Source organism: Phasianus colchicus, chromosome 3 (assembly GCF_987193195.1).
Source record: "Phasianus colchicus chromosome 3, bPhaCol1.hap1.1, whole genome shotgun sequence".
Taxonomy (NCBI): domain Eukaryota; kingdom Metazoa; phylum Chordata; class Aves; order Galliformes; family Phasianidae; genus Phasianus; species Phasianus colchicus.
The window spans coordinates 44,091,386-44,115,340 of NC_143438.1; the positions used below are offsets into that span (position 1 = coordinate 44,091,386).

Below are 23,955 nucleotides of genomic sequence, written 5' to 3' on the forward strand. Positions count from 1 at the left end.
AAACAAACATACTTGTTTATGAAAGCCACCTTCCTCATTCTTTTCTGAAGATGGATATGTCAAGTCTCTGTCCAAAACTACTGAGTGCTCCTGTTGCTCCACGCACACAGAGGCACACATGTTCATTTCCTTCCTTACAGAGGCAGCATGTTCCCACTGTGTCCCTGGTGTTCTTGACTCTTAAGAGACCACAGAAATTGTGCAACAGCATCTTGAGGAGTAGAAAGGAAGGCTTTGGAAATGAGGCCATTTCATAACCCATTGCATTCTGCTGTGTCCTGTCCTTCTTTGAAGTGTAGCAGTGTCACATTTTCTTTGATGTACCCTACAGATTCATAAGCTTCTGTGTACAGTAATGTATGTTCAGCTTTCACTAATGACATATGGGTACATGTTAGCAGACTAAAAATAATGAGGGCTTACGTTCCCTTCTGATGTTATTGAAAAGTAAGTGTAAGAGATTGCCTGTGAGTACTATGCTTCAACAAAATATTCACAAGTTGCTCCCCACAGTACACACTGGCCTTTGAGAGGTTCACTCCAGTAAAAACATCAAATCCTAGCAAATCTTTCTTGGTGGCTAGCTACCCAACCAAGCAACACCTTTGTGTTTTGTCTCAAAGTTTTATTGGAGTCAGATTACATGAGAAAATTGTAAAGCCAAATTCTATTACCAGCTCACTTGGAGTCTGTTGGATATCTGGAGGGCAGAATTTAACTCCACAAAGTTCAGTCTCAATTAAGTAAGGAATACTAATAGCAGTCCTGCTTTCATTAAATAGGTTTTGATCACACTGTTTTCTATAGGTAGAAGAAGCTAACATTACCATATAACAGTGTTAGCAAGAAATTTAACTAGAAGTGAAGGGAACCCAATTCCAAAATAAATTATAATCAAAGACAAATCTTGCTATTTTTATGTGTAAATTCAATGAAATGGTATCCAGTGTTGAGATCCAGTTACTTTTTTTTTTTTTTCAGTATGATCATTTATTTGTCACAATGCTTTGAGCATGCTTCCAAATTTCAAATTCAGAGAATTCAGTGATTCTGTGGAGCTGCTATGCAACAGGAGAAGTAAAAACAAATATAGCAAATGTTGCAAACGTGTTGCTGTCATTTCTGTTTTCCCAGGAGACGTCACAGGAACTATCAGCACAGGAATAGCAAAAGCAGTGTTGTGACTGATTTCTCTTATCTTGAATTCTCTTTCTGGCTATATTCTTGCTGTCAGTATTTGCAAATTGTCCATATGTGCTATAATATTAATGATCAGTAATTAGAGGAAGCAAAAAATGGGTCTGTTGATTAAATGATTGTGCCATATGTCTATTAGGGCACCTTTGCATGTTCCTTTCTGGAATTACAAAAGAGTTTATGTGCTTGTTTAGAAATGTGAAGTGTTTTAAATTTCATGTAAGTTTATCAAGTGAATTATTTTTTTTGAGTCGCCCAAACAATAGAAGAGGACATCCTGCATTTCAAAGTAATAATTTTCACTAAAGCATCACACTGTGATCATTGAACTAGGATTGCAGTGGAAAACCATTAAGAAGAGGTAGAGGGTTTCTAGCCACTATTCTGATTATCCATTGGTTGCCCTACGCTAGATTCTGCTGTAAATATTAGATGTATGAGTAAGATGGGCAAGTTTGGAAATAAAACTTAACTTTGGAAGCAGAAAAGCTATTCTATTATAATAATACATTTTCTTGATGACCAGAAGTGCTGTAGGTATGCCTTCAGTGCTCTGAACAGTGGACTCCAAAGGGTAATTCACAGGGATAATAATTCACCTGATCAGTTGCGGGAGCTGTAAATTTCTTGTGAAGTTCAAAGCTGATGCTTCTAAGTCTTATCCAGGGATGTTGTTCTCATACTATATATATCTCTAAAAGGAGTTTTGCAGATTATCCTTTGTGGGATTTTCTTTTAAACTAGGGGGCACTTAGCTCTTATTTATCCACAACGTTTTTACTGTATACTAGCTGGAGATTTGGTGAAGCATTCGTAACGGGATTGCTTCCTTTCTCTTTATGTATAAATATTCTCATGTGTTCTAAAGACAAAGTGCAGTGTATGGGACAGAAGACAATGGGACAATGTATGGGGAGAAGAAGATACTGATGCTATTTCTTAAAAAGCTCTGATGAGTACTAACAGAAGGGACTGAGAGCTAGCATGATAGAGCCTTGACTGTTGACCTGCTTCTTAGGTTAAATAGCTTGTAGATTTCATGATCTACAGTTATGAAATAGAAGGCAGAGGCAGAGCCAATGTCGTATTTCCATCCAGAGCTTTATACTTGGCTCAGTTTGTATTCATTTCTATTCCTTCACAAATAACTTCTGCATTTGTCAGCTCTGACTGTGTGTAGGCCCTTACAGGGGCTAAAGGTGAGACCCCCTGTCCCTCTTATACAGGTGTGGTTGGAGTCTTATCAGACCCCATTTTTTGTCTGTGCTTCTCTCGCCACGTGAGAAAGAAGGGCGTGCAGGAGAGAGTGCTGGAGAAGTTTGCCTTAGGAGGCAGGAGAAACTATGACAGGAGAATCTCATTTTGGGTCTGGACCCAGGCCTGACTTAGGAGCATGTGTGATAAGAAATGTTTGGGTATTTTGCTGGCAGGTGTAGAAAGTGTGTTAGTTCATAAAGGTAATGCCAGTTAGTAACTATCATGGAATAAGAAAGAAAAAAAATTTATAGATATATCTCTTAACTACTAAGATCTCTGGGAAGGATAAATTTAACAGAAGGGAAGTCATAAAGTAAATTTTCCACTCACACAGGATAAAAACATCTCTGCTATATATATCCCTATTTGTAATTGATACCTGATAAACTTTATATAAAACACTTAACTCAGTCAGGGCTTTTAATGAACTTCTAATTTTAAATTCCTATTTGTTAAATGATTTCAAGAAGCTAAGAATTTTCAAGGTCTCTAACTTAATGAATTTGAAAAGTGACTCAGGAAAATCACTCCCTACAACTACCTGAAGGGAGGTAGTGGCAAGGTGGGGATTGGCCTCTTCTCCCACGTAAGTAATGATAGGACTGGAGGGAATGGCCTCAAGTAGCACCAGGGGAAATTCAGGTTGGATGTTAGGAAAAATTATTCTCTGAAAGATTGTTCAGGCACTGGAACAGATTGCTCAGGGAGGTGATGGAGTCACTGACCCTGGAGGTGTACAAGAAATGTTTAGATGTTGTACTGAGGGACATGATTCAGTGAGAAATATTGGTGATAGGTGGATGGTTGGACTGGATGATTCTGGAGGTCTCTTTCAACCTTGGTAATTCTGTGATCCTAAAATATGCTTCGATTAAATTTAAGTGATTGTCAATCACTGAGTCAATGTCAGCTCTCCCAAATGTAAATCAATTCATTTTACTGGAGTTATCATTTTGTTCATGTTCAGAAGCATGTTTCTGAGGATGTTTATACAGAGTATACATATTATGCTACAGGTGTCATCTCAGATGCACTTTCAGATAGTCAAAGTTCTAGAGCAACTGCTCAGTCAGTATTTCATCTGATTATTTTCTCCTCCATTTAAAACAGCTACCTGAGTGAAATTTTTGAAAGGACTAAATCTGGGCCATTTTTTTCTTTGTAATAATTAACAAAAGCTTTTACTTTTCTTTTCCTGGGACCCAGATCAGATCTCACTTGTTATGAAGGACAGATGAAATGTGTTCCATTGAAAATATATGATTGGGTACAAGTCCCTTTGATTTCAATAGCTGCTCTGCTTCAGGTGCTTGGAAAGTTCCAGATGGACTATTCTTGCTTTTAAAATACTTAGGAAGAGATGTTACTTTTTAAAATAATAGACTCAACCTTCAAGATGTAAAATGACATGTGGACAATACTGTAGCACATAGGCATAAAGGCAGTCTACAAAAGTAAATTATCTACCTTCTGCCATCTTCCTATACTCTAGCACCAAAATATTATTGATAGTACAGCCTGGCAGCAACAATTATGTGCATATGTAATAGAAAGTTCCCAGTGACTTTCATTCTTCTGTATCAGGCTTCCAGCATGTATCTCCCATTCCCACATAAGCTGTCCCATCAAAACCCTGTGCCATGCAGACAGCCCTGCAGGTTTTGTCTGGAGGACACTTGTATATATTTGTGTGCACAACACATAATAAAATGGTTTGTAAAGGGTTTCAGCCAAATGAAATGACAGGACAGTCATGCCTCTGCCATTAGTCTTGACTTTCATTAAAGGATTGGCAGTACTTTTGGTGTCCTGGTGGTATTTTTTGTCCAGTGTAGGAGCAAGGTATTCTTTTACCTCTGTCCACTCTGTCCAAGACCATTAGTGTATGTAGGCTTAAGAATAAGTACTTCTTTGCTGCATATACTTAGCCTTTTCCCTCTCCTTTTGCTTTAGTGCAAGAGTGGCAGTCACTTTTTGCCAGCAATTTTCTCTTTATTTCAAGCTAGCAAGACAGAAGTTACACAAAAAATGTCATTGTACTTCCCTTGTGACCTCTCCCCACACTTTGAGCTTTGGACACATTCAATGTTTGCCAGGGAAGCCAATCTGCAACTGCTGTTGCTCAGGTGCACAGATGAAACCAAAAGAAAGATGAGAAGTATAATGTAAATCCTACACTTTGGGATCCTTTCTTCTCTCATTAGTTCTGACATTCACGCAGGTCACTGCATGTGTTAAAACACCAGATCCCTCAACTTACATCATAGACATCTGTGTGTTTCAAGGATTTTTACAGGAGAAATAATTATTTTACCTACCATATGTCATTAATGTGTCTGCTTCTTTCCTATTGCTATGTTATATGCTTGTGTTTAAACATGTACTTTCTTCCTCATAACTCATCCAGTTCTTCTTTCCTCTAGTAACACATAAATGCTCAATGTATGGTGTGTGTCTCTGGTGTCCCATTGTATTTGATAAATGAAAGGAGATAAGGGTTTATCATATCCTTTCAAGATGTACATGTTTCTGATTTTAAAATAGTTTAAGCTGTGCTTGAAATAAATGAGATCTTCTGGAAAGAATCATCATGGCTTACTACTAAATATCAAAATGAAAGCCATCCCATGCAGAGCAGGTTATATTTGGCATGCATCTGCTGGCTAAGCAACATATCCGGTTTGGCTCTTCAGTTTGGAAAGAGGATTAGCCAATATCTGACAGCTATTTTTCTATTTGTGGAATATAAACTTATTACATTTTAAGAGCTCTTTTAGGAAATTGGCTTGTACCTATGTAAAAAGGTTCAGCATAGCATATCATTAATAAAAGAGAATTTGTACAGAGGAAGTCACTTCCCAAAACATTTGGGGGGAGTTTGGAAATTCTAGGGGAGAAATGGAGAAAATAAATCTGTGGTAGGATGTTTTACATAATTAGGTGCACCCAGAAACTATGTATTATGTCATGCTGGTTTCACATCTCTTCAAGCAGTGAATATATGGGTGTTAGCCTTCTATAGCCCCTATATGAATATGACCATTTACATGATGACTATGCAAATCCTTATCTTCTCTCTGAACTTTCTGTCTGTGTTTTGCTGCATGGCGAGCACATTCATTTACTGAACTGTGTATAGTAATATCATTTGTATTTAACACTGTCTTTATAACTGTTTGCGCTGCTAGCTGCTACACTGAAGCAACCATGCTGTTCTCAAGGCAGTCAACCCTTGATGATTTAGATGGACCAGACACTGTTCCTAAAACAAGTGAGCGCGCTCGACCTAGGCTTCGTAAAATGCAGAGCATGGATATGTCCTCCTCATCAGCTGACAGTGGCAGTATAGTGTCAAGGTGCTTAACTCATGCATGCTTTGTTCACTCCTTTACCCATACCATTATACTTATTGCAGTGTATATAAATTTGCATTTGCAGATATGTGGTGTACAGAGTGGTTTGCATGGTTAATGGAAGCTTAACTGCTTTCTGTGTTGTAGCATGATTTTGAGGTTAAAACTCAGAGTCATAATCCAGGACTCCTTTGTTACTTCACTTAGTCTGCATTTTGGATTTTCATTCTTTACTCACGTATTTTTAAAAGCCATTCTATTACATTAAAATGGCTCCAAAAACAGGTCCCTAAGTCTGTATTTATTCAGTTTAAAAAAGAGTCTGATTTTCAGAGGTACTGAGTTGATGGCTGTTCTTATTGAAACTGGAATCTGAAAGTGAAGTTTCTCAGCTAATCGGTTATCCTAAACATGCGCTTGGGTGTCTAATTTTAGAAACTAAGATAGGCAAGTGTTGGCACTGTTCTTTCAGTTCCTAGTTTTCTCCCACATAGGAAATATTTTTAAATGTTTTGATTTCTTTACCACTGATTTACAGTCCGTAAGGTGTTGGAATTAATAAAAGGAAAATTGCAATGAAAAGATAGTGAATATTATTAATATCCAGTGGAAGAGAACATTCAGCAGTTCAGAGCCACTCACTCACTTCTTAGCAGGTCAAGCTCAGGGATTTATATGACACTGTGAAATAAAAACAGGGTTTGAACCAGTAATATAAATATGAAATTTGAGGCATATTAGATCATTCTTTTTCAGAATTTCAAATGTTTATAAATTTTCAGTGTTGATCAGTTTTGAAGTCATGGGTTTTATGTTTTTAAGCATTTTTAACCAGACTGAGTGCTAACAGGGACATCAAAACATACATCCCAACAATGCCGTTAGAAATTCTTACTAAAAGTTGTCTCACGTGTCCACAGTAAGTTTAGAAGAAGTATAAAAGGAAAGAGATGGAACTTTATTTGGGATTTTGGCAGGAGATGGTAGTGCCAACTGGCTTAGCCAGTGCAGGTTTTTCGTAAAAGATGTTAATTTATGTGAAATCATGGCCTCATTCATTTCCTCAGAGCTATGTTAAGTTTGGATTTGCTTCTATTGAGATGCAAGAACATCCAGCTAACAAAAGACACTATGTTGATGCCTCTTGTCTAACCTTTGGAGACGGAAAAAAAAGAGTCATGTTCTAGTGGAGAGATGACAAAGTGCTTGAAAGAAAAGAGTAAAAGCAAGGCCAAAAAATATGTAAAAAAATGATGGTGTCCAGATTCCCATCTGGAGTCATCAAGCTGCATGAATTTACATCAGCTGCGTTGCAGAGCAGAGAGCGTTAGGAGAGAAAGTGATTATGGACTTGAGAAGCTGAAAAAGAAAATAGCCCCATATGGATGAAAAGCAGGCAGGTAAGGTAAAAAATGAAGACTGTAATGAAGAACATAGGGCAGTCTGAAGGTAAGCAAGATACCCTTTTTACTGGAACAGCTTTGTACTCTGGATTGTATTTCTCCACGTTCGCAATTTACTTATTCAGAGAATCAGACATGATGTGAGTTTTCAATTGGTTTTCCTGGTGTATACAGAGACCAAGGCTTGTTAAAAGCACCATGTTTAGAAGGAAAATGACAGCTATCGTTCACCACAGAGGATGCTTAAATAAATGTAATAGAACTTCTGATTCTGATCAGAGCGTTTGAACTGCTTTCAGAAAGCTGGTGTAGTTTCTCTTAATGATGACAATTTCTCCTTTCCTGGTGTGGAAAGAGAAGGAGGCACAGTGGGTTCACTGGCATGCCATTGAGAGGCAAATGGGCCCAGAGGGTCCATCTGTGTAAGAAGAGAGCATATTGTTTTCTGTTGAATTATGTGAACTTTGAGGGCCTGGGAGTGCAGTGGCATTGTTCAGTTGTCTACATAAAGGTACAATTAACAAATGTTGTTTGGTGAAGACCCTCATAAGACTCAACTCTCCCTCTTCATCCTGCCCCTGACAGCGAGCCTACACAGGTCACCATGCTCTATTCTCGTCAGGGGACAACAGAAACCATTGAGGAGGTAGAAGGAGAGCACGAAGAGGAAGGAGTTCATTCTGCTTCAAGGCAGGATGAAGAAGAGGTGGAAGATTATAGCCTGGGTTCAGAAGGAGCTGCGTATACTCCTGACACCGATGTGCCATTGTACTCCACTGTGGACAGCAATGCAGAGGCACCACCTTCCTATAGCAAAGCTGTGAGCTTTGAACATCTTCCTTTTGGCTCCCCAGATGACTCAGCTGGAAAGAGTCTCATGATGGTGAGCCCAGATGACAGTCGGACGGACAGACTTAATGATGCAATTCTCCCTCCATTGACGCATGAGCTAACGGCTAGTGAGCTGCTTCTGAACAAGTAAGGACCTTGGAGTGGGTGAAATTTTTGGTCCCAGTTTGTGAAATTTTGACTTTTTTCTTTTTTTTTCTCTCGACACAATGCAACAGATTGTTGATTGTTGATACAGATCTTGTGCTAAGTTTGATTCAAAGGAAGAAGCTCATTTCCTGTGTAGTTGTTCTAATTAAAGATTTCTAAAATGATTCAAATACATGTTGGAAAAATTGTATGTTTTCTCCCTAGATACCACAGCTAATTGTTCCAATTAGCATCGGATTTCTGTACTCTGACAGTAATGGGGTCAAGAGCTTTTCTAAACATTCCTTGTGAACAGGACAGGACTTCTCTTCTGCAGACAGCTGTGATTTCAAATAAGCTTCTTCCAGGGCTATCTGGGAAAATGTTTTTCTTTTAATTATTTTGGATTACTATTAAGGAAACTCTGACCTTTGACAGAGTATATGTTTAAGTCAGTAAGATCTGAGGGCTATGTAGAGAGACCACTTTTCTGAGTGCTTTCCTATAGGATAAGGATGCTCCCTCTTTGCCCCTCAGGCAACACAGTGAGTAATACTAGTGGTTTCAGGTGGTGTCACTGTTCTTCCTCTGCTTTCTGGCCTGACTCAACCGAGGAACAGCTTCCATGAAGTTGGAGCTGGATAAGATGACCTGTAATATCATGTCCCTTCCAATCCAAACAATTCCATGATTCTAGAAATTCAAGGACAAAAATCACTTTTAAACCTGACAGCATCTAGAAAGAGAGGCAAAGATCTGATTTTATAGATGTAGAATCCTTTATTCTGACTGTCCATGCTTCTTTCGGATTTCCAGCAAATCTCCTCTTAGATTAGGGCACTCCTTAAGAAAAGAGAACTGATTATATGAAATTTATATAATAGTTTCTTTCTGACTTTTATGATCATTTGAGCAGATTAGTTAAAAAACAACAGTAGAGCATTTCCAATTATTCTGGTATAAGTTCTGAGAGCTTAGATTCATGCTATTTGATTATAATACTAAATCTCAACTTTTTTTTTTTTCTCTCTCTGTTGTGGTCACCAGCAGAAGGTTGTAACTTTTCAAAAGGGAAAATAGTATCAATTTTAACAGTAGCTGCTGTGAATTTCATTTGCACTTCTCTGCTCTTCACAGGATGTTTCATGATGATGAACTAGAGGAATCAGAGAAATTCTATGTTGGTCAGCCTCGAGTCTTGCTTCTTATTTATGCCTTGTACAATACTCTGGTGGCCCGGTCAGAAATGGTTTGCTATTTTGTGATCATCCTTAACCACATGATCTCTGCCTCTATGATAACGCTGGTGCTGCCCATCCTTATCTTCCTTTGGGCCATGCTGTCTGTCCCTCGACCAAGCAAACGTTTCTGGATGACTGCCATTGTCTACACTGAGGTAGGCTGCTGTTTTTGCAACCCTGTATGTGAGACCTAGAAATGTTAAGCTGTAAGCTTTGCATGGTCTCTTTTCTGGTTCTAATGTCTAAGGTCCAGTAAGTAGCCTTTGGCCTTTTCTGTTAATTTAAATGTTTGCTAAGTCCTTAGCAATATCTATGGCATGAGAAGGTCTTGTTTGTGTTTTTCTTCACTGCTGTGGACAACATCCTTTCTGGCATGTAAAGCAGTTATCACAAAAACAGCCCATTTACAAATAGCTACTGTATAGCTGGTAATCAAGCGAGTGTATACACTGCCTGTGGCATCTCCTGCACCACTGAGCACCATCTGTTGGTAAATGCTGAATTTAGTCCTTGATGGCCTTATGACTCAAGAAACATAAACTGTTGTTCCTTTGTATTAATGAATATTTGCTAATCATCTCACAAAGCTGACAAAGTTGTCACATTTCTCCCTTAATGTTATGAGGCTGCCATGCTTAGAAAACACCCAAAGTGTGTTGTGTTTCTGAACAGGTAGCCATTGTCATCAAGTACTTCTTCCAGTTTGGCTTCTTTCCTTGGAATAAATATGTGGATTACACAAAAGATAAACCTTATCATCCACCCAATATTATTGGGATAGAGAAGAAAGAGGGCTATGTGCACTATGATCTTGTTCAGCTCCTTGCTTTATTTTTCCACAGATCCATTTTAAAGGTGAGCTGAGTTCATATGATTTTTTATTTTGTATTTAATTTTTTAGTCATTCAAGTTATATTTCAATGCCATGTATTTATTGTCACCCTGGTTAACACTGCGATAGATGCCTGCAATAAACACTGTGACATAAATACACGTAAATACAGTAAGTACAAATTTGAAATGCTCTCCTTTTCTTTTTCCACTAGTGCCATGGACTGTGGGATGAAGATGAGAAAGGGGACAACTCCAGTAATAAAGGAGATACTGACGATGAGCTTTCTCTGCCAGGAGGCAGGAGAGATTCTTCTGGGTCTCTGAAGTCTGTCAATCTTGCAGCATCAGTGGAGTCCATCCATGTCCACTTCCCTGAGCAGCAGACAGCAGTCAGGAGGAAGAGCTCCAGCAGTGCATCACAGCTTTCTCACAGGTCCAGCTTCTCCTCACACAGATCTAAGAGAGGTAAATGTTGTGGCATCTTGGGGACTTAAAGAGCAAATGCTCATTTCCCATAAGATCATACTGCTTTTTGCTGTGGAGAATCCTGAAACTACTGAATACTGTTGCTCCTCAGTGAGGAAATAGGATATGAAGCAAAATATCTTTGTGTTTGAACATACTCCAAACCTTCTTAAAGTTCAAATGAAGAGCTGTACTTTGTGATTCACTATGTTTTTAAAATGACATTATCCAAAAGCTGGGAAAGGAATGTCCAGTGTGGCCCAGATCCAGAATTTCTGGTTTAGCATAATCCTCAGCTAGAGGGAATTCAAAGCACATGTATTTTTCATATTTACATTCAATGGAAGTTGAAGTGGAAAGAAAAAAAACATTGGTTAAGGACATTAAAGTGGATTACCTTTCCCATCTTGTGAAAAAGAAGGGCTTGCAGTAGCCTGAATGTATAGTTCCAGTTGAAATGACCAAGTCAGATCAATCAAGTTTTTGCCTTTATCGCTCTTCTTCTAGAACTTGTAACTGAATGTTTTCAAGGGTTTAAAATATCAGAAATAAATTACCGTAAGAATTCATTTCCAAGCATCTTTCATGTGAGGAACTTAGGTATGAGGTAGATTTCTCCATATCTCTTACTTTCTTATTTTTGCTTTTAAGCTTTGGTTTTGAATTAGCTTCTTTCTCTTCTCTTTCCCTCCCCCTTTTTCTCAGGAAGCACCAGTACAAGAAACAGCAGTCAGAAAGGAAGTAGTGTGCTAAGCATCAAGCAAAAATCCAGGAAAGAACTTCTTATGGAAAAGTTTCGAGAACAAATGGTCAAAGCCAAGGCCTTTACAATTAAAAAGTGAGCAATCTGAGGAGTTGGGTGGGCTTGCGGGGAGGTTCCAAACAGCTGGCTAATGGAGTAAAATGTTTTAAAGAGTGAAGGTTACTTCTGCTAATTCAAATGGATGAATGGATATATGTATTATTCATAATAGTGGGACGCCTTCTCTCTTAAGTCACACCAACTGAACTTCAGACAAATGAGCAGAGGTTCAAACAGCACTGCAAGGGTATTCATCTATCTGATGAAAGGTTAAACATCCTATGTGACCTGGCTTGGGTGACTATGCATATTTCTGTTGAACAAATGCTGATACAATGCTTTAGCAGAAAGGGACTGGTGTCTGTGAAGTTTATGAAGGCTGTCAGAGAAGCCTAGAAGTGTATTTTTACAAGCATTACTCATATCACCTCCAGTCACTCTTATTCAATACAGGCTATGGCTTTGTTAAATCACATTGTGGTCATTGTTGTTTTAGGACACTCCAGGTGTATGTGCCCATCAGACAGTTTTTCTACAATCTTATTCATCCAGACTACAGTGCAGTGACTGATGTGTATGTGCTGATGTTCCTGGCAGATACAGTGGACTTCATCATCATTGTTTTTGGATTTTGGGCTTTTGGGGTATGTCACAGAGGGCATCTATGTAAATCCTTGGTTGGGAACCTTGCCATAATTGGTCAGTACCATGTGATTGTTCTTCCTCAACCACTCTATTTTTTCTTTTCAGAAACACTCTGCAGCAGCAGATATTACCTCTTCATTATCAGAGGACCAGGTTCCAGAGGCATTTTTGGTAATGGTGCTCATTCAGTTTGGTACCATGGTAGTAGACCGAGCGCTCTACCTCAAAAAGACTGTCATGGGAAAGGTCATCTTCCAGGTCATCCTTGTTTTTGGGATTCATTTCTGGATGTTCTTTATCTTGCCTGGAGTGACAGAAAGGTATAAACCCTTGTAATCATACAGTATTCATTGAAAACTGATGCTTTACCAAGTTATTTGAATATGAATTTGAAATAGTTATAGCTAAGCTTTGGAATCATGAACAGATTTCTTCTTGGTCTCATTCCTAAACAGAATGTCAAAGTGCCTTTCCACAGCAATAACTGTGGCCAATGTAAATTTGAGGAGGAAGGAATAGATTGTGCAAGTATGTAATGAAATATTCTCAACTTAGTTCAAAAACAAAGCAGGTGAGAGAAGACTGGCCTGTAACTGAGTACTCAACAGAGAATGTTGACCTCTAGTTCAGTTCCCTACTGCCTAGACTGTTTTACATCCTTTATGAGATAGTATCTGGATACAAACTAAAGAATTCCTAGGAGCAGTGGTGAGAATTTTATTCCTTTCCCTTTCTACCTTTATGCCCTAGTTTCTCAAGAGAAGCTTTGCTTTTCTGGCTGCACACTAATTTAGACGACTTGATGGACTATGTCTCTCTCAGACTAACCTATAATTTGGTGCTCTTTTCGAATATGTGAATTTAAATCTCCTTGATCCTTCTAGAGATGAAGGTCTAAATGCCACATCTCTTCTGAAGAGCAGTTCTCCCCTGGTTCTGCCACATGGCTCTAGAGGTGGTGTGGATATTGTCGCCCGCTGCATGAAATCTCTTATTACATCCCTGATCAGATTGACTTGAAAATCTAACATTTCTCATTGCATGGCTCAAAGCAGTCTTCACTGCAGAGATATTACTGTTCCCTCTTTAGCTCTTGTCTAACTCCATTCTAGGACTTTAAATTACCTTACTCCATTAACAGTGTAGGGAATTTGTCTCTGTCATCTAAACACAATGCATTTTGTAAACAGTTATTTCACAGGTAAAAAACAAAATATAGACATAACGTACAGCCCCCTCCACAACCTCTCCCCCCAAAAAAAAGAAAAATGAAGAAGAAAAAGAAAGAGGGAGAAAGAATTTTCCTCTTAAAAAAGAATTGTTTTCTTTTTCCTCAGTACAGTAAAAATTGCATCCCTGTTTTTAAGAATTTATTTTTCAAGTGGATCTCTTATTCACTGAGCACTGAAAATTGAGATGAAACTTTTGACTTTATTATTTGGATAGTTTAAAGAAAGAGCATAAAATCATTTTGATATTTTGTGTGAACTCATGAAATATTTATCTCATGTTGTTAATCTCACATCTGCATCTAAAATTCCTGTGTTCTTTATAAGTCATGCTGATTCTTAGAAGCCCATGCCAATTTTTTAAATCACAATAATTCTGTGGGATGTGATTGAAGACAGTGGGTCATGTCTGATTTACAAAGCCTGTCAATCATAAAGTTCTAGTATGTTATTAGGGTACTACCTCAGAAGCTGGACTGTAGTAAATGTTAAGTAAGATAGTCAGGGGGTGAAGCATATGGTGTGCGAGGAAAGGTTAAGGCAATAAGTTCAGCCTGCAGAAGAAGATGACTTCTCTTCACCTAACTATTAGGAGAGCATTAAGATGAAGCTTAGCTGTTTTCAGAGGTGCATCTTGATAAAGCAAGAAGCCACAAGTTGGAGATAAGGAAATTCCAGCTAGTGATGATAACAAATCTTTTCACTGGGCTGATAATCGAGCACTGGAGCAAGTTGCAGACAGATTGTGAGATCTATATCCTCAGAGATATTTAGAACTGTACAGGCTCCTGAATGATTAGGTGTAATTAGACCCTATTCAAGCAAGGGTTGATGGAAAAGATGGTCTTCAAAGACAAACCTAAATTCTTGTATGAGTACGTGGCATTGGAGGTACATCTATGAATAAAAATATCCATTAATTCTTTGTAGTCATTGCCAGTGTTAGCCCTCTGAAAAGTGAAGAAAAGCAGTATCAACACATGACTCATGGGAGATGTGTCATTGTTGAGACTCATGTGGTGTGGCTAGGCACCTCTAGAGCTGAGATGCTGTTCCTATTCTCTTCCCTGTGACCCCGAGGTGACTATAGATGCTGTTTATAGACTTCCTCATCCAAATTCTTTCAAATACTGTGTCACCAGTGCATTGAGGTCAGAGGCCAAAGGCTTTTCACATATTCTCAGGAAAGGGAAGCTGCCAGGAGCTCAAAACATTTCAAGCTAATTTGGTCTTACACAGATATGATGCTCATCATTTTCCTTTATTTGTCTTTTCCATTACAGGAAATTTAGCCAGAACACTGTTGCCCAGCTCTGGTATTTTGTGAAATGTGTTTATTTTGGCTTATCAGCATATCAGATACGCTGCGGATATCCAACTCGTGTTCTTGGCAACTTCCTCACAAAAAGTTATAACTATGTGAACCTGTTCTTATTTCAAGGGTAAGTCTAAACCTACTGCCCTACTCCAGTCTTCCTTAAGATGAGAACCCTTTTTCAGGTGCTGGGGCTGTTCGTGACTTTTCTTTACAAGTTGCTGAAAATGAAGAAAGTTTTCTTCATATGAAGCAGTCTTTATGACCTGGCCAAGCAGAGAAATGTGGAAGTACTAAAGGATGCACTCTGAAAAGCTGCTATGTGCATGTTGCTTTCCTGTTAGCCCACCTTCTTCTGCTGCTTAATTCTGAGTCATGAAGCTCAATCCTCTATGCAGTTGAGGAGTGCCTGTCTACTATGAGAAGGCAGTGCACCACTTGGGGCAGAGAGGTATAAAATGAAGTCCCACCATCCTGCAGGAAGGCCATGTTCCTCTGGCCTTCGTTTACACAGGAAGTCTTTCTTGTTCTGTTGTGTCAGTATCTCATACACAGCTACTGGGTATAATGGTGCCAAAGCATGTTTATGGCCTCACAAAGGATCCAAGAGGAATGTGGGCTGTGGCAAAATATATCACCTTTAAAACACCAGTATTAGCCACGCTGTCTCATGATATGTCTGCATAATTTCCAATTAAACTGCTTTTTAGTACTCATTTTGTTCTCCTTTTTCTGGCACATATGCTTACTATGCTTATTTAATGTGGTTCCTCCATTTTTTTACTATCTGCTGTGGTCTACCTTCAGATTCCGCCTGGTTCCATTTTTGACTGAGCTGAGAGCCGTAATGGACTGGGTTTGGACAGATACCACTCTCAGTCTTTCCAGCTGGATCTGTGTTGAAGATATCTATGCTCATATATTCATCCTGAAATGCTGGCGAGAGTCAGAAAAGGTGAGGAACATCCATATGAGTGATCCAGACCTCCTCTCCCTTGTGCAGAAATGAAGGAAAGTAATCACGAGTCCCTAAATAATTTGGAAACCCACCATAAATGCAGATTGTTAGCAGATACACCTGGTGCTCATGTTCAGAAATACTCAGACTGTTGGGTTCTTTATGTTAGCTGACAGTCAGTGCAAGTGAAATTTCAATTTCCTTTGTGCCTGATTTTTCCACCATCGAGATGAATTCCACAAACATGTGGCTGCTAGTTTAATTGCATGCCTGAATTTCAAGGCCAGGAGTGAAAGACTCAGTATTCATATACTCTCATTATCCATAACTACTTAAATGAGTAACCCACAGTAGCAGGGAGGTTGCAGCTCCAAAGAAAAGTTGTGTCAAGGAAGAGTTCGTGCCTCCACGGTACAGGTCTCAGGAATGTTTGTTTCATGTAAATACAGAGGGAAGTTAGCTGTTACCTTTATTCTGAGAGAGTTCCCACACATCCAAAAAGAATGCAGGAAAACAGATAAACCCACCATTTGTTTGACTAAAATTTCAGTCTCTTAAAATCATTTAAGCTTCAGCTCAAATTAAACTTGCAAATTCTGGATTCCTCATAACCGCTATAAAGATTGCAACCATATGCTTGCTTATTTTGCCAATTTGAAAAAGAAATTAAGCATTCTTTTAAGAGTGACCCAACCAGTCAAAAATTATCCATCTGCAATGAAACAGCTGTGTTTTTAAGTGTTACTGACGTATTACTACTTCTATTATAATCCCATCACTTAATTGCACTTACCTTCCAAGTATGTCAGTTAAATTAACTCAGAAGTGAAGTGAACACAAATTTCATAGGTAGGCTTTCTCAATGTGGCTTACCTTTCTGCCATGAATAGAGCATCAGCAGAGGCTTCAGGAGGCTGGAAATAATAATCCCGTTCTACATTGACCATCCATCATACTGCATTTTTTCACTCTGCAACAGGATTGCTCTGCATTACATCTCGCATAGAACCTCCGAGTCTGTGCTTACATGTGTGTGCTAGTGCCATGTAGCAACATAACTACCAACAACTTTATGAGTGCTGTTTTCTTATTTAATTCTCTGTCTCCTCACATTGAGTGGTGCTTAAGTTCTTTGGCTCTCAGAGTCTCTGAGCTCTGAGTTCTGTAACAGTGTTAAAGGTGCCTGAACTAATCTCATACAGACAAATAATACGCCCCTGGGCAATCTTGATATGATATTTTAATGAAAACAGTATTTCGCAGTGCAAGACAAATGTTTAGATACGATGCTTTTGAAAAGTAGCTAATTTGTTTTAAATATAGCATTGTATTACAAATCTAATACTCTCTGAGGGCTTTATGGATTCGTGTTGGAAAGCAAGAACAATTTCCTGAAGCCAAATTCCTGGCATGTATATGAGGTGCAGTACAATTCACTGCATATTTATTTTGCACGTGTAGTATGCAGTGTGTGAAAGGCAAGATCCTAAAACACCGTGCAGTGTTCAGTCCTGTAAGAGAACACACCACAATAAATTAGAGTTGAGATAAGGCATTTTTACAGGATGGTAATGCTATAGAAGTATTCAATCATAAGGACAATAACAGGAGGGTGGACAAGTCTTAGCAACACTGTGTGTGAGGTGCAGAATGTCTGTAGAATACTGCAGTAACAGTTCTACTGATTGTAGATGTCAGCTGCTGGGAAAGGAATGTATTTTTCCCCAAAATAGTTTGCAGCATCTCATGCTCTATGATGGAAATTCTGCCTTAATGAATTTGTGATAAAATGTTTCGGAAAGAAAAGTGCAAGAAAACTGGTCTTTCCCAAAATTGTGGAGTTTGGGGTTGGGTTTTTGTTTTTGTTGAACTGTTTCTTTGTTTGGTAGGAGTGTCATCATCTTCCTGCTGTTTTGAGGAAATACTGTTGCTGCTATTATTTTGTTTGTTTCCTGAAATTTCATGCTTATGCTGTTTGAGATTAAACATTCAAATTACCCAATCTTTCCCAGCTTTATGGTTGCGAAGAATCAAAACAAGAGAGAGGTTTATGATATTTTTCACACCAGATACATACTTGAAATGGGTTTGTTTGGCACTTTTCTCTATAGTTGCCAAAATTCAGTGCCTGTAGAGGTGTGGCAAAAAATCTCAAAATAATTGGCCCAATGATGGGAAACAAATGACAGCAGGAGGCTGGAGTCCTTAGGATTCATTCACCCATCAAATAATACCAAGTGTTTCACTGATGAAAAATACATTACTGTGTTGCTGTTTGCTTTTGCAGAGATATCCACAACCAAGAGGCCAGAAGAAAAAGAAAGTTGTGAAGTATGGAATGGGTGGCATGATTATCGTCTTGCTGATTTGTATTGTCTGGTTCCCACTGCTCTTCATGTCTTTAATCAAATCTGTTGCAGGCATCACCAACAAGCCTCTAGATGTATCAATCACAATAACTCTAGGAGGTTATCAGGTAAAAAAGAAACAGACCAAAATAAGTCTGTTTTTGCACTGTACTTCCTTGCACTGTTCCTTATTCTATGCATTGCATTTTCCAACTGCAACTCTCCTGGCTTATGCAAGAGAACACTCAAACTCCCATGAGTGATCCCTTTTGAGTATAAAAACATCAGTTCATATCTGATGTAAAATATTATCTTCACTTGCCAGTTAAATGCAGAACCAACTGGCAGTTTAATCTGAGTAAATTATCCTACATCAGGGAGACTCAGGTAACTGCCTGCATGTCCCAATGGTGAACGTGAGATAATTAAGTGGAGGTAGCTTCCTTCTTAGCAGAATACATTCATAGCCTTCTGTTGGATTGGTGGACTGTGATGCACAGGATGCTGTACTGTCTGTGTAGCAGCTGATGTGAAGTAAATGTGACAAGTGTGTGTTCTTTTGTTTCCCAGCCTATTTTTACAATGAGTGCTCAGCAGAGTCAGCTCAAGGATTTGAATCAGACTGGTTTCAGTACATTTCTGGGAAGCTATAGGGGTAACACTGTAAGTGAAATGTAGACTACTTCATTATTTTAAAATGTATGCATGTTTCTATGGAGGTTTTTTGTGCGGTTTGTTTATGTAGTCAAGTGGTCAGCAACACTGCCATCATTTGGAAGATGTGTACGTGAAGGGTCATTAGTACAGGTTTGGACAGATCATTTGCCGAGATGGGGCTGCATTATGAAGAGACAGATTACCATTAATCAAATCATCTTTGCACAAAGTCATGGAAGACAGAAGTCCTAGTTTTCCTATCACCTGAATTAAAACCTTCCTTCTAAAGGACACAAATGTGTTCTGGTGACACACTACTTCTGGCACTCTTAAGCCCCATACTTCTTCCTACAGTGCATGTGGCTTTCACGTTCCAGTGGGGGGATGTGATGCTGTCAAAGAAAGTGGGAATGGCCTGGAAAAGTTTTGACATTAGAATATCTTAGTTTAAACATGGTCTCCCTATTTTGTGGTGCACTGTGCCTGAAGTTATCTCAACTTTCTGTAAAAAAAAGACTGGTATTTTGCAGAAACTGTTATGTTACTAAAATGAATGTGTTTTGATCAAATACCACCTTAAGAGAAGCGTTTCCTTCTAGCCCATTCAAGAATTAACATTTTTTAATACTAGATGCTACCAAATAGCTCAGGAGTTATAACAGCAACATTGTAATTGTGATCCACTTTGAAACTCAACAGTTTCAAGTTGCCATATCAATTGCAGACATCTTTCCATGCTGAAAGATGCTTAACAAAAGACAGAATACAATTGTAATAAAAATGGGAAAACTATTAAGAGATGCAAGGTGTCTTGTGCCTCCTGATTTTGTCTGCCAATTCACAGCAGCAAGGGTTGGCATAATGTTCACACAGTCACTTATATTTTGTTCTGATCATAGAATCATAGAATCATAGAATGGCCTGGGTTGAAAAGGACCACAATGATCATCTAGTTTCAATCCTCCTGGTGTGTGCAGGGTCACCAACCACCAGACCAGGCTGCCCAGAGCCACATCCAGCCTGGCCTTGAATGCCTCCAGGGATGGGGCATCCACAACCTCCTTGGGCAACCTGTTCAGTGTGTCACCACCCTCTGAGTGAAAAACTTCCTCCTAATAGCTAACCTAAACCTCCCCTGTCTCCGTTTAAAGCCATTCCCCCTTGTCTTATCACTATCCACCCATGTAAACAGTCATACCCCCCTCCTGATCACTGGTAGTATTTGGAGTTTCAGTGAATCTGCATGAAGTATCAGAGGCGCATGTCAGACTGGTGTGGCCTGAAAGCAGCATAGCCTGGTGGATCCAGAGATCCAGTATCCAAGGGGAATATTAAAAAGGATTCAGATAAAATATAATCTACAGAGTATACCTGATGAACATTCAAACTCATTTTGTCCAACTTGAACACTGTGTTTATTCTTTGAACTGCAAGGCCATTTTTATTTTGCCTTGCAGTGTTTTATTTGCCTCCTGTGTTGGCTATGCTTTGTTTATTCCCCTCCTCATCTAAGGCCCCAGCAGGTACCTGACAGAGCAATCTGTGTAAATGAATGCGATTCTGATTAATTGAGTATTTATTATTCTTCCTGATCAGGAAATATGGTTGTATGTCTTGTGAACGTCATGGCATTTAAAGTTTATTTTCCTTTTCTGCAACTACAGGCTGCTTTGCAATTTTTAGAGGGTTATGGAAAAGAAGATATAACCCTTGCAGATCTAGAAGGGAATTCAAACTCCTTATGGACCATCAGCCCTCCCAGTAGAGAGAAAATGATACAGGGACTGCTGGATTTTTCAGCTGAGTTCACTGTAGTACTTTCATGGAGCATTCAAAGGTAATAAATATGACTGCTGTAAGTCTGATGGATCAATTGCAAAGCATTCCTTGAACAGAACAGTTCCACACTGCATGTTTTTGTTTAGTTTTTCAGCAAATGCAATTGTATTGCAAATAAAATTTTAAAAAGTAAGAGGAAGAGAGGCAGAGGGTGGTGACCTTTGTTACGTAGGAGTTCTCAAGAAATAAATAGAGAAATGGGGCCACTTCCAAGTAGATGATTTTTACAAAAGCAGGGAGCAGTTCAATAGGACTTGAGGGGAAGGAGGGAAAAGTAAAAACATTTCGGTCTGTTTTAGATTGAGATGTTCAAATAAACTTTGCTTCAAACAAGAACCTTGTAATTATTTATGGGAACTAAAGACTTAGACATAGTTAAGGCAGAAAACCAAAGAGGAAATACAAACACCCTCTTTTTAAAGGAATCTCAAACTGATAAAAAGCTAATTTTTAAATACATGTGTACTTGGAGCCATTGTTCTGCTACCTGGCAGAAATGCACTTTGTTGAGACTTCTACCTATTTAGTTGTGGTAAGTTGGCCTCAGTGAAATACTACTTTACAATAACGTTTTTGCAAGAACTGACCTAAAATATGCAGTAGTTGGATGCAGGCTGAAGCACACCAAATCACCAGGATGGTTTCTTGGCTACTGACTGCCACCTTGGACTGCTGGGCTGAGTTGGAAATGAACTGCCATTGCAGTTCCCGTATCTACATGGATTTTTTTGAAAGTAGACATTTGGTTGTTACAGCTATCCCCAGCAAATGACCATGTTCAAGAAGAGGTCAGCTGAATCACAGTGGAAGCTCTGAATATTCTGGGTCAGTACTTTCACAGTCAAAACTAGGCTTGTAACAGATCTGCACTCTTTATTCAACTTTATTTGACCCTCCTTAATTTTCTGGAAGCATGCAGTATTAAGCCAGTGAATTACATTCCTCATCCATTTCTGAACCTTACATTAATTTGCAATGCCTCAGCTCAGTTTGCCAGTATACTTGCACAACTACAGACATTCATACACTGGATTTGAAAGAGACCTTTTTCACCCTCAAATTATATCCTGTGGATTATACTGCAACCATAAATGACTGAAAGTGGTAAAGGCTTACCACGGTGACCTCCGTGACTTTTGCTCTATAAAGGGAAACTGCTGTCTTTCACCTAGGCCAGGAGACCGCAAGCAACTGTAAGACGATTTCTTGTATCACTCAGGCAGCATACATGCTTTCTGCCCTTACCCATTATCTGCTAGGGGAACTTATCAGCTGTCCTGAGCAGCCCAGGGCTTGTCCTGCCTTCCTGCTGCATCCTGACCACAGGGCATGACAAAAGGCAGTGTGCAGAAGCTGATCCTGGTCCAGCTACATTCTCATCTCATGTAGAGTGTGCATGATGCTTGCTACTTAGCAAAGGTTGGAATGAAAAGGATCATTGTGGTAAGACTAGTTAGATAACCAGCCTTAGTGTTCAGTGAACAAGTGCTCAGGTTCTGCTTTCAGTGTAGACTGACTGTATGTCTTCCTTTTTACTTAAAACAGAAATCTCACTCTTGGTGCCAAAGCAGAAATAGCATCAGATAAACTTACCTTTGGCCTACCAGAGAAAACCAGAAGAGATATTGCTTCAATGATGTCTGGAAAGCCATTGGAAAAGGTGTAAGTTATCTTCCTTGCCTATGTATATGCAAACCTACTCCTTTTAAACCTAATTTCTTAAGGAAACAAGACTTATGCAGATGTATTATTTGTCTGCCCATATATCCACACAGAATCACAGAACTGCAGGGGTTGGAAGAGACCTCAGAGATCATTGAGTCTAACCCTCTTCCTAAGGAAGTACCCTAAAATAGTTCACACAGATGGGCGTCCAGGTGGGTCTTGAATATCTCCACAGAAAGAGACTCCACAACCTCTCTGGGCAGCCTATTCCAGTGCTCCTTCACCCTTAATGTAAAGTTCTTCCCCATATTTGTATGGAACTTCCTATCTTCAAATTTTAGGTCGTAACTCCTCCTTCATTGTTTGCAGAACTCCAAGAATCTTCAGATTTTTCCTAATCATTCTGGTTTTAGTACCCTTCAGCAACCACAACTCTAAGCTTAGACATATTGTAAAGTATCAGGGAGTTCTCCAAGATCAACCACCTCTAAAAAGCTTTGTAGTCTTATTTACAGAAGCCAAAAGCATTGAAGTCACAGAAAAATAACATTGCCTTAAAGGTCAAAGCTTATTTACTTGTAGTAAAAGAAGGCCAAGAAGTCTGTGAATACTGGAACTCTACCATCAAATGTGGTGAAGCTATTCGTTTTTTTATTATTATTATTTGATTTATTGGGTAAGCACAAGTTCGTTACAGTATATTCACAGTTAAACTCTCCTCTGAGTTACTTGAGTTCAGCTTGATTTGAGGAAGTCATACTGATGAATGTTTTGTTCTAAATAACCATCCAAACTGCATTCCTCATTGTTATTGAATGGCACTAGATTGGAAAGGAAGTGTTAAGTCACTGCGATCAAAGGGTAACATCTGCAGACACTTTTGACATCAGATATTTTCCTGTAATGGAAATTTGCAAGACATGAGAACATTTTTTTCATCTGAATATCAAACATTGTTGTATGGATGTAGCCTTATAACATTAATAGCAGTGATGTCTCTCAAGTTCCCCTTCCCCTTCTGCCTGCTCACTGGGATTTACATTGCAGCAGTCATCTCTAAATATCACTGAGCCAATGCATTATCCCTGAAGATTACCTGATCTGATTTGTGGCCACAGGAATGTAAAGTTAAAGTTGAGGCCAGCTGGAGAGTGAAAATTCTGATTGGTTCATCTGTATTAGAAGGTAGAAGTGAGACTCGCAGCAGCTTTTGTGTACGCACGCACACTTGTACACCCAAAGAAACTAAAGAGACTGCTGCTGCACATCTGATCATCATGTTTAAAATAGATTTTTGATTTTTTTTAGCCCTGTGAGGGTACAGAAATACTTCCTAGGGCAATGTAGTGACAAAGAGTAGGTTTTTCTCCTTTGTGGGAAGATGTAATTCATCTGTAATTCTCTCTTTGCAGAAGATGAGCAGTTACATAGAGAATAGATCTGTATTCACCATGTTATAATAATATTGTTGATTTGAGCATCTTTAATTTTGTCACAAAGAAAAAACATTTGTGGAAACTGACAGCCATCTGACAAGTTCTGCAGGGAGTTTTCTGCCACAACTATGCTGGGACAACTTGGCTGCTGAGCTCCTACCTGTCCCCTGGGCCTGATCACAAAGGCTTTAAATTGGCCTCTTCTGTTCTTCAGTAGTTTTGTCTATGCAATGAAGCAGTGTCAGAGGACTTCCCTGAGAGCTCCTCTTTCCTAGAATTTTTCACTCACTTGAGGGAAAGTTTAGGGCAGCATCTCTGCATTTAACAAATTTT

General features: G+C 39.0%; 1 protein-coding gene across 2 annotated transcripts in view; it reads left to right on the forward strand.

Moving 5' to 3' along the window:
• The window catches only part of PIEZO2 (piezo type mechanosensitive ion channel component 2), a 289,098-nt gene that overhangs the window by 259,729 nt on the left and 5,414 nt on the right, over positions 1-23,955 (forward strand). Inside the window, exons 38-51 of one of the 2 annotated variants that reach the window (XM_090137357.1) lie at positions 5,643-5,810; positions 7,796-8,188; positions 9,326-9,584; positions 10,102-10,284; positions 10,476-10,728; positions 11,434-11,566; positions 12,027-12,174; positions 12,281-12,495; positions 14,688-14,846; positions 15,527-15,674; positions 17,965-18,153; positions 18,596-18,688; positions 20,347-20,519; positions 22,067-22,183. In XM_090137357.1, the coding sequence (XP_089993483.1) occupies positions 5,643-5,810; positions 7,796-8,188; positions 9,326-9,584; positions 10,102-10,284; positions 10,476-10,728; positions 11,434-11,566; positions 12,027-12,174; positions 12,281-12,495; positions 14,688-14,846; positions 15,527-15,674; positions 17,965-18,153; positions 18,596-18,688; positions 20,347-20,519; positions 22,067-22,183 (2,631 nt within the window). The remainder of the gene's footprint in view (positions 1-5,642; positions 5,811-7,795; positions 8,189-9,325; positions 9,585-10,101; positions 10,285-10,475; positions 10,729-11,433; positions 11,567-12,026; positions 12,175-12,280; positions 12,496-14,687; positions 14,847-15,526; positions 15,675-17,964; positions 18,154-18,595; positions 18,689-20,346; positions 20,520-22,066; positions 22,184-23,955) is intronic. The other variant, XM_090137356.1, reaches the window with a different exon arrangement.